The sequence below is a fragment of the Pelophylax lessonae genome (assembly GCF_965119305.1).
Source record: "Pelophylax lessonae genome assembly, chromosome: 4".
NCBI classification, from domain to species: Eukaryota; Metazoa; Chordata; class Amphibia; order Anura; family Ranidae; genus Pelophylax; species Pelophylax lessonae.
This window is the reverse complement of record NC_138771.1, coordinates 118,928,694-118,940,045: the sequence shown is the minus strand read 5'-3', so window position 1 is coordinate 118,940,045 and position 11,352 is coordinate 118,928,694. Positions and strand designations below refer to the sequence as shown.

Below are 11,352 nucleotides of genomic sequence, written 5' to 3'. Positions count from 1 at the left end.
CTCCATTCTATACACATCTAAAAAAAAATTAGGCTAACAGTGACATTTCTGTGAATGCTATGTATGATATCATATTAAAATTATTATATATCGTAATTATCTGATGTCTACATTATTGTTTTACCAATTTTTACAGGTGTTGTTGGCCACCGATTTAACAATCAGTCAGAGACATTTTATTTCCTAGGATTTGGTGAACAAAGCGCACCACCATTACTGCTCTTTGCACTGTTTCTGTCAATGTATTTGGTCACTGTTTTTGGAAACCTCGGAATTACAGTGCTTATTTTAACAAATGATAATCTTCAAAGCCCCATGTACTTTTTCCTTTTTAACCTAGCATTCATTGATCTTTTGTATTCCTCGGGTATTACACCTAAAATGCTGGCTGACCTAATTTCAGCAGAAAAGAGTATATCTTACCTGGGATGTGCCTGCCAAATGTACTTCTTTATTGCCCTTGGGAGCACTGAAAGTTTCCTTCTTGCCGCAATGGCAATAGATCGCTATTCAGCAATATGTAACCCACTTCTCTATCTAAGGATTATGACTAACGAGAAATGTCTTAAGTTACTGAGTGGTTCTTACTTTGGTGGCTTTCTTCATTCTTTAATACATACATGCTGTACATTTCATTTTTCATTTTGTGGCTCCCATCAAATTGATCACTTCTTTTGTGATATTCCACCTTTGCTAAAGCTTTCCTGTATGGATACTTCTACAAATGAGCTTATTCTGTCAATGTTTACTTCTTTTGCAGGAGCTTGCTCTGTTATTGTAATAGTTATTTCTTATACTTCTATTTTACGTGCTGTTTTTAGAAGTCGTTCTTCACAGGGAAGACGCAAAGCATTCTCCACATGTGGCTCTCATTTCATTTGTGTCATTCTTTTCTACAGCACAATCCTTTTTATGTATCTAAGACCAAGCTCAATATATTCTTTACAACAGGACAAGATTATCTCAGTAGTCTATACATTGGTTATTCCAATGCTGAACCCTCTTATTTACAGTTTGCGAAATCGAGAAATAAAGTTTGCTCTGAAGAGTTTTAATAAAACTTTTAGAAATGATTAATTTATTAGATGATATATATTGTAAATGATAGAGATAGGTATACTAAAAAGGGAAACAAGTTATAATGCATGTTTCAAACTTAACTTTAAGCAAACAGCAAGCCTAAGATCTGAATCTTTTAGGTTGTTGACACCGCTGACCCTGTGCTGTTAAAGAATCAGCACTATAAAAGTGATTTTTTTCCGTTTGATAGTTTTTTTTTTAACATATAGGGAAGACTCTTCCTACCAGGGCTACCCACAGTGTAGTTTCCAGGCTTTGAGCTAATTAATTATTTCATTCAATTTAAAGTTTTGTGGCTTACAGTGAATGCATTCTGCAAACCACCTAATTTTCCAGTCAATAAACAGGAATTGAATAACTGGAATCTCCAAGAAATTCACAACTCTTTCTATTTGGGAGTAGGATGCTACCAAAAACATATGCCTGGGTGTTATAAATTAAAGGACTGCAAGGTCTTCTGGCACCTCCCTCTCCTTCCCAAGCCTAAGCACATGGAGCTAGCACATCTGCATGTAAAGCAGTGTGAGGTACAGAAATGTGCATTGACCATAAATTTTCCACATTTTGGTAACATTTGGGACAACTAAATGAGATGGAGGTGATGGAGGAAATGTTAAATCATGCAATTTATCAATAAACAGCACTTTAGAACATATTATTATTATTATATTTATAATAAGTTTTGATTATTATTATTGTTATTATTATTAGCAAAATAAATTCATTCATTTGGAAACTAAAGTCGTTTATAAGCTATCAAAATGTGCAAATAAAAAAAAAAAAAAAGTCTGTAACTGTAGTCTTTTTTCATAAATGAATGTAGAGAATGACCGGGCTGGCAGCCCAGCAATGTAAAGTGCACTGGAAGAGTGGTTCTACCAATGTATTAGCAGAGATTTACCATCACTTTGACAGCTGTCCAATACACTCTTTGTATCAGGAGAGGGTTCAGAGCTCTGAATAAATAGCAGACAGCTCTTTATAATGTGCAGAGCTGAACTGAGCCCTTTTAAGTGTAATCTGCAGGCGTGAGTAAGCAGTTTGACAGTTTAGTTCTGTACAGTGTGGTACATGGACAGCAATGAAGAGTAGGCAGAAGCTCCCTCCCCAACAGAATGCCCCACTGTCCAGCGACCTTCCAGTGACTGATAGAGTGGATGGTGGGAGACATGAACCTGTTTAAGGTGCTGGTGTACTTGGATGACAGCATCATCTTCGGCAGAACCCTCAAAAAGCATGAATGGATAAGGTCGTGAACAGACTTTGCGATAAAGTTGTCATCTGAGAAGTGTCAGTTCTATCAGCCTTCTGTCAATTATCTTGGACACATTATCTTGACTAAAGGAGTGGTCACTGACATCAAGAAATTGGAAGTTGTCACCTCCTGTCCAGACTAAGCAATTTGACCAAACTAAGGCCATTTCTGGGGTTCTGCTCTTACTATCGATGATTCATGGAGGATTTTGCCAAGATATCCTGACCCCTCAATAAGCTGCTGAGGAGGGAGGAAGAGGAAGATTACTCATAATTGCCAAGATCAGCCATTCAAGCCAAAAAGGCCTTGAGAATTGATACAGGACAGATAGACAGATGGAAAGATTGACAGATGAGTGTGAAAAGGCCTATTGCCTATTGCCAGCTTAAGAAATTTTCGATCTATGTCCCGTTCTGACCTACACTGATCTAACTATACTCTATGAGTTACATGTTGACAACAGCCATGATGGGCTAGGTGGGGTTTTGTACCAGGAGTATGATGCAGTGGACACATACAACCTGTTGACTATGTAAGCTGGAGCCTTGCCTACATTGAAACAAACTATCCCATGCAGAAATTACAATTCCTTGCCTTGGACTGGGCAGTGGTGGACCAGTTGAAAGATTATCTGTATGGTGTGGACTTCAAGGCCAAGTCAGATATAAATTTGCTTGCGTACATACTCACCACAGCCAACCTGGAAACAACAGGGTATCAATGGTTGGCTGCCCCGTCTTATTTCCATTTCAGCCTGAAGAATTGGCAAGGAATTAGAGATAACGATACCCTATCAAGAAGACCCTATGACTCTGAGCCTGCCGCAGAAAAGTGGATCCAAAAGACATCGGAAAGGTTCCAAACCTTATGTCAAGGGGTTGAGTAAAGGGTGCTACTGGAGCTGAAGTTATTGAAGTCACTACTGCAGGTGTTCGCAAGCTCTACTGTGACTTCACTCAAGTGAGAGGCAGAGATATATCTACTCTATCATAGTAAGACCTAAGAAAGGATCATGGGAATGTCCCTGTATTCAGTTTGACCCTAAAAACCATGGAGAGCGGATGCTCAGAGCTCTTGCTAGTGAAGTCTCTAAAAGGAGTATGTCTGGTCCACAAAGAGGGGGATTGACTACAGTTCTGTGATAGAGACCGGAGTAAAGGAACCCCGGGATATCCATACTGGTCCCTATTACAACAGGTTGTATACCAGATGTGACACCCAGTGGTTAAACTGGTGTCTGCAACCTCAGTTTTGTTTTCACCAAACACCTGTTTTTCATTCTCACTATTTATTTAGCAGAGGACTTTCCACTCTGTTTGGTCTACTTAAGACATATATATAAACTTCTCACATCACTTCTAATCACGGATATATCACGTTGTATAACAACAGGTCATTGTTTTATAAATTATTGAGTTACTTTATCATTTTTCAATAAAAACACTTATGGTTTATATGGAATTTTATAAAATCACCTACCACTGATCACTATAATACTTTCCAATAAAAAAGCACTGCTTCTGTTTTATTTCCATTTTCAATTTATTTTGCACCAGCACTTATAAATGGGTAACTGCTAGAAAGGGTCTACCCGTCATGGGTTTTGACCACCCATCACAGGAGCACCTTATATAAAAACACTATTTATTTTACTTGGCACGTCAGCACTTTATATTTATTTACTGTTTATCTGGCACGTTAGCACTTTTGAAGGTAGCGCCGTTCTCAACCTCTTTTACATTTTTTCATTTTTAACCCTTCTTGGGTTGGTTGTTGGCAGCTTACACCTTAGGTCTTTTATTGTATTTATTATAAACTCCATAGCGCTGGTCACCTCCTGTATATTTCACTACTGCAGGTGTTCGCAAGCTCTACTGTGACTTCACTCAAGTGAGAGGCAGAGATATATCTACTCTATCATAGTAAGACCTAAGAAAGGATCATGGGAATGTCCCTGTATTCAGTTTGACCCTAAAAACCATGGAGAGCGGATGCTTAGAGCTCTTGCTAGTGAAGTCTCTAAAAGGAGTATGTCTGGTCCACAAAGAGGGGGATTGACTACAGTTCTGTGATAGGGTGGTCTACCAAAGGGGCCCCTCAGATGATCCCCAAGACATGGTAAATCAGTCTGGATCAGTTGGATTCTTCAAGGATCAATTAGGATTTCACCTTTCTTTATGGGCTCATGTTTATCTTTTGCATGTTTGACTTTTTGCATGAAGAGTGGTTGCTCAGAGCTCTTGCTAGTGAAGTATCCAGAAGGGGTATGTCTGGTCCACAAAGAGTGGGATCGACTACATCTTCGTGTTAGGGTGTTCTACCAAAAGAGGCCCCTTGGATGATCTTGAAGACAAATGGCAATTGTTTTTACCAGGGAGACATAGAGAAACTGTTAATTGCCTTGCCTGACAACCATGGTCACTTAGGGCTGGAGAGGCATTTCATGTTAGTTATAGTGAGTAGAGTTGAGCGGACACCTGGATGTCCGTGTTCGGCGGGTTCGGCCGAACTTGAAAAAAAAGTCCGGGTCCATGTCCCGGACTTTTTCCGAACTTTACCCGGACACCGAACCCCATTGAAGTCAATGGGGACCCGAACTTTCAGGCACTAACATGGCTCTAAAACACCAATGGAAAGGGCTAGAGTGCTGCAAATGGCAGCAAAACGTAGTTAAGAGCATGGCAAGTGCTCTGCAAACAAAGGTGGATAGGGAAATAACTTAAAACAACAAAAAAAACCCAGAAAAATAAAACAATTTTCTTCATCTGTGAAGGACGAGGCCCATATGGTGTAGGAGGGAGGTTGAGGTGGCGGTGGATGTGGCGGTGTAGGTGGAAGCGGCGGTGGAGGGGGACGAGGTAGCCAAAACTGCTTTTTTTCAGTCATTTTAAATTAGGGTACACCCCAAAAGAGTGAGAAAGATCAAAAATATAACAATGGCTGGGTAAGGTCGGTATCCATCTCTATTCTGCACAAGGTACGGAAAAGTCCTGTGGGATCCATGCCTGGTTCATTTTAATGAACGCTGCGCTTGTCTGTGATAACGCCCCCAGCCGTGCTAAATACACGTTCAGATAATACACTGGCTGCAGGGCACGCCAGCACCTCCAAGGCGTAAAGGGCAAGCTCAGGCCATGTGCCCAATTTGGAGACCCAGAAGTTGAAGGAGGCAGACCCATCATTCACTACATGTAGGCGTGTGCACGCATACTGCTCCACCATGTTGGTGAAATGCTGCCTCCTGCTAAGACGTTCCATATGAGCTGCTGGTGCTGCTGTTTGTTGTGGCGTGCTGACAAAGCTTTTCCACATTTCGGCCATGCTAACCCTGCCTTCTGAGGTGCTGGCGGTGCCCTGGTTGCGTTGGCGACCTCTTCCTCCTCCTCCTCCTCTGCATTGTGCTTCCACTGTGGCCCCGCTGTCAGGTGGGAATGCCAGCAGCATCGCGTCTACCAGCGTGCGCTTATACTCACGCATCTTGCGATCGAGCTCCAGTGAGTGAATTAAGGACGGTACGTTGTCCTTGTAATGGGGATCCAGCAGCGTGGCCACCCAGTAATCAGCACAAGTTAGAATGTGGGCAACTCGGCAGCCGTTGTGGAGACACTGCAGCATGTAATCGCTCATGTGTGCCAGGCTGCCCAGAGGCAACGAAAGGCTGTCCTCTGTGGGAAGTGTATCATCTGTGTCCTATGTATCCCCCCAGCCACGCACCAGTGATGGCCATGAGCTGGCCTGGGTGCCACCCTGCTGTGAACATGGTTCCATCTCCTCCTCCATCTCCTCCTCCTCATCCTCCAGAACTGTGCCCCTGCTGGACAATTGTGTCCCTGGCGTTTGTGTGTGCAGGAACCCACCCTCGGAGCCCCTTGCCAATGACTGCCCTGAAAGCCTTGGAAATGTTACCTCTTCATCCTCCTCCTCCTCCTCATCCTGTGCCACATCCTCTTCCATCATCGCCCGAATTGTTTTTTCAAGGAGGCATAGAAGTGGGATAGTTAAGCTGACAACGGCGTCATCGGCACTGGCCATGTTGGTGGAGTACTCAAAACAGTGCAACAAGGCACACAGGTCTCGCATGGAGGCCCAGTTATTGGTGGTGTAGTGGTGCTGTTCCGCAGAGCGACTCACGCGTGCGTGCTGCAGCTGAAACTCCACTATGGCCTGCTGCTGCTCGCACAGTCTTTCCAGCATGTGCAAGGTGGAGTTCCACCTTGTGGGCACGTCACATATGAGGCGGTGAGCGGGAAGGCCCGAAGTTACGCTGCAGCGCTGACAGGCGAGCAGCAGCAGGGTGAGAACGCCGAAAGTGCACACAGACGGCCCGCACTTTCTGCAGCAGCTCTGACATATTGGGATAATTTTTAAGGAACCTCTGCACCACCAAATTCAGCACATGCGCCAGGCAAGGGATGTGCATCAAACCGGCTAGGCCCAGAGCTGCTATGAGATTTCGCCCGTTATCGCACACCACCAGGCCGGGCTTGAGGCTCGCTGGCAGCAACCACTCATTTGTCTGCTGTTCCATGCTCCTCCACAACTCCTGCACGGTGTGTGGTTTTTCCCCCAAACAGGCAAGTTTTAAAACTGCCTGCTGTCGTTTACCCCTGGCCGTGCTGAAGTTGGTGGTGAAGGTGAAGGTGAAGGTGTTACGCTGACCGGATGAGGAGGCGGTAGAGGATGAGGAAGCGGAGTAGGAGGAGTTAGGAACAGGAGGCAAACTGAAGCGCTCTGCAATCCTCGGTGGTGGAAGGACATGCGCCAAATTGCTATCCGCCTCAGGCCCATCCACCACTGCATTTACCCAGTGTGCCGTTAGGGAGATATAACACCCCCTGACCGTGCTTACTGGTCCACGTATCGGTAGTTAGGTGGACCTTGGCACAGATGGCGTTGCGCAGTGCACACCTGATTTTTTCCCCCACTTGGTTGTGCAGGGAAGGGATGGCTTGCCTGGAAAAGTAGTGGTGGCTGGGCACAACGTACTGTGGGACAGCCACCGACATAAGGTTTTTAAAACTGTGCGTCTCCACCAGACGGAATGACAGCATTTCAAAGGCCAATAATTTTGAAATGCTGGCATTCAGGGCCAGGGATCGCGGGTGGGTAGGGGGGTACTTCCTCTTCCTCTCAAGTGTTTGGGAGATGGAAAGCTGAACACTTCCATGGGACATTGTGGAGATGGTTGGTGACCCAGGTGGTGGTGTTGCTGACAGATCGTCTGTTTGCGGGGTGGCAGGTGCCGGTATCACTACAGATGTGAATGGAGCGGCTGAGACTGCAGCAGAAGAGGAAGCAGGATGAGCCAGAGACGTTTCTTGGTTTTGAAGGTGTCTACTCCACTGCAGCTCGTGCTTTGCACTTAGATGCCTGATCATGCAGGTTGTGCTCAGGTTGAGAAGGTTTATGCCTCGCTTCAGGCTCTGATTGCACAGGGTGCAAACCACTCGTGTCCTTCCACGCTAGAGAACTCCTTTGAGCTGGCTTTGCTGTGCTCATTCCCTTGCTGCGTTGGGCAGTAGCAGGTGTAGTGTCTAGGGCACGGCCGCTCCGCTTCTGCACCCTGCTCCCTCTTCTGCTGTGCTGGTGGCTCTGTGCGACCACCGCCTCTTCCTCCAAACTATTCAGGTCACCTGCATGACCTTCATTCCATGTGGGGTCTCGGACCTCATCGTCCTCCACATCATCTTCCACCCAGTCTTCACCACTGCCCTCCAGGTCGGTCTCCACAATTCTGTTTGTTGGCACCTGCGTTTCGTCATCATCGGAGACGTGCTGCGATGGTCCTTGCATGTACTCATCTTGAGAAATAAGAGGTTGGGCATCGCTGCACTCAATCTCTTCCACTTCTGGGGCAGGGCTAGGTGGATGGCCTTGGAAAACCCTGCTGACAGAGTCCTCAAAAAGAAGAAGAGACTGCTGTCTTATTGAGGTGTTTATTGAATAGCGGAACAAAACAACAACAGTATCGCACGGGTGTATCTCACAGTCAAATATGCAAACTATGCCGCAATTTAATGTTTTTTACCCCAAAAGGGTGTATATTGAATAGCGGAATAGGAAAAATGTTATAATACGGTGTATCTCACACGTACAAACACAGACTAGGCCCCGATTACAATTTTTTGTACCCTAAAGGCAGGATGAGGAAGAGGAGTAGGAGGAGTTGGGAACAGGAGGCAAACTGAAGCGCCCTGCAATCCTCGGCGGTGGAAGGAGATGCGCCAAACAAATTTAAAAAGGTGTATCTCACATGTACCAATACAGACTATCCCGCAATTAAATTTTTTACACTCAAACAGGGTGTATATTGAATAGCGGAATAGGACAAATTTTACAAAACGGTGTATCTCACACGTACAAACACAAACTAGGCCCCGATTACTATTTTTTGTACCCTAAAGGCAGGATGAGGAAGAGGAGTAGGAGGAGTTGGGAACAGGAGGCAAACTGAAGCGCCCTTCAATCCTCGGCGGTGGAAGGAGATGCGGCAAACAAATTTAAAAAGGTGTATCTCACATGTACCGATACAGACTATCCCGCAATTTAATTTTTTACACTCAAACAGGGTGTATATTGAATAGCGGAATAGGACAACTTTTACAAAACGGTGTATCTCACACGTACAAACACAAACTAGGCCCCGATTACTATTTTTTGTACCCTAAAGGCAGGATGAGGAAGAGGAGTAGGAGGAGTTGGGAAAAGAAAGCAAAACTGAAGCGCCCTGCAATCCTTGGCGGGGGAAGGAGATGCGCCAAACAAATTTAAAAGGTGTATCTCACACGTACCAATACAGACTATGCCGTAATTTAATTTTTTACACTCCAAAAGGGTGTATATTGAATAGCGGAATAGGAAAAATTTTATAATACGGTGTATCTCACACGTACAAACACAGACTAGGCCCCGATTACAATTTTTTGTACCCTAAAGGCAGGATGAGGAAGAGGAGTAGGAGGAGTTGGGAACAGGAGGCAAACTGAAGTGCCCTGCAATCCTCGGCGGTAGAAGGAGATGCGCCAAACAAATTTAAAAAGGTGTATCTCACATGTATCGATACAGACTATCCCACAATTTAATTTTTTACACTCAAACAGGGTGTATATTGAATAGCGGAATAGGACAAATTTTACAAAACGGTGTATCTCACACGTACAAACACAAACTAGGCCCCGATTACAATTTTTTCTACCCTAAAGGCAGGATGAGGAGTAGGAGGAGTTCGGAACAGGCAGGAGGCAGACTGAAGCACCATCAAATCCTCGGCAGTATGAGATGCACCCAAAAAATTGGAAAGGTGTATCTCACAAGTACCAACACAGACTATCCCGCAATTTAATTGATCCTCAAAGGTTTTTATTGAATAGCGGAATAGAAAATATGATCAAAAAAAGTGTATGTATCTCACACGTACAAAACCACACTAGGCCCCAATTACTATTGTTTGTACCCCTAAAAGGCTGGACAAGGAGTAGGAGGAGTTTGGAACAGGCAGCACCCTCAAATCTTCAGAAGTATGAGATGAACCCCAAAAACTTGGAAAGGTGGATCTCACACGTACCAACACAGACTATCCCGCAATTTAATTGATCCCCAAAGGTTTTTTATTGAATAGCGGAATAGAAAATATGATCAAAAAAAGTGTATGTATCTCACACGTACAGAACCACACTAGGCCCCAATTACTATTGTTTGTACCCCTAAAGGCAGGATGAGGAGTAGGAGGAGTTTGGAACAGGCAGCACCCTCAAATCTTCAGAAGTATGAGATGAACCCCAAAAACTTGGAAAGGTGGATCTCACACGTACCAACACAGACTATCCCGCAATTTAATTGATACCCAAAGGTTTTTATTGAATAGCGGAATAGAAAATATGATCAAAAAAAGTGTATTTATCTCACACGTACAAAACCACACTAGGCCCCAATTACTATTGTTTGTACCCCTAAAAGGCTGGATGAGGAGTAGGAGGAGTTTGGAACAGGCAGCACCCTCAAATCTTCAGAAGTATGAGATGAACCCCAAAAACTTGGAAAGGTGGATCTCACACGTACCAACACAGACTATCCCGCAATTTAATTGATCCCCAAAGGTTTTTATTGAATAGCGGAATAGAAAATATGATCAAAAAAAGTGTATGTGTCTCACACGTAGAGAACCACACTAGGCCCCAATTACTATTGTTTGTACCCCTAAAGGCAGGATGAGGAGTAGGAGGAGTTTGGAACAGGCAGCACCCTCAAATCTTCAGAAGTATGAGATGAACCCCAAAAAACTTGGAAAGGTGGATCTCACATGTACCAACACAGGCTATCCCGCAATTTAATTGATTCCCAAAGGTTTTTATTGAATAGCGGAATAGAAAATATGATAAAAAAAAGTGTATGTATCTCACACGTAGAGAACCACACTAGGCCCCAATTACTATTGTTTGTACCCCTAAAGGCAGGATGAGGAGTAGGAGGAGTTTGGAACAGGCAGCACCCTCAAATCTTCAGAAGTATGAGATGAATCCCAAAAAACTTGGAAAGGTGGATCTCACACGTACCAACACAGACTATCCCGCAATTTAATTGATACCCAAAGGTTTTTATTGAATAGCGGAATAGAAAATATGATCAAAAAAAAGTGTATGTATCTCACACGTACAAAACCACACTAGGCCCCAATTACTATTGTTTGTACCCCTAAAAGGCTGGATGAGGAGTAGGAGGAGTTTGGAACAGGCAGCACCCTCAAATCTTCAGAAGTATGAGATGAACCCCAAAAACTTGGAAAGGTGAATCTCACACGTAACAACACAGACTATCCCGCAATTTAATTGATCCCCAAAGGTTTTGATTGAATAGCGGAATAGAAAATATGATCAAAAAAAGTGTATGTATCTCACTCGTACAAAACCACACTTGGCCCCAATTACTATTGTTTGTACCCCTAAAAGGCTGGATGAGGAGTAGGAGGAGTTTGGAACAGGCAGCACCCTCAAATCTTCAGAAGTATGAGATGAACCCCA

At 44.1% G+C, this 11,352-nt stretch overlaps 1 protein-coding gene across 1 annotated transcript; it reads left to right on the top strand.

Moving 5' to 3' along the window:
* Positions 1-240: 240 nt before the first annotated feature.
* LOC309554547 (olfactory receptor 5AP2-like) lies at positions 241-1,077 on the top strand (the record flags this gene model as incomplete). The annotated part of the gene is made up of 1 exon (XM_082256287.1): positions 241-1,077. The coding sequence occupies one exon, from the start codon at positions 241-243 to the stop codon at positions 1,075-1,077; it is 837 nt and encodes a 278-aa protein (XP_082112413.1).
* Between the last annotated feature and the right edge of the window lie 10,275 nt (positions 1,078-11,352).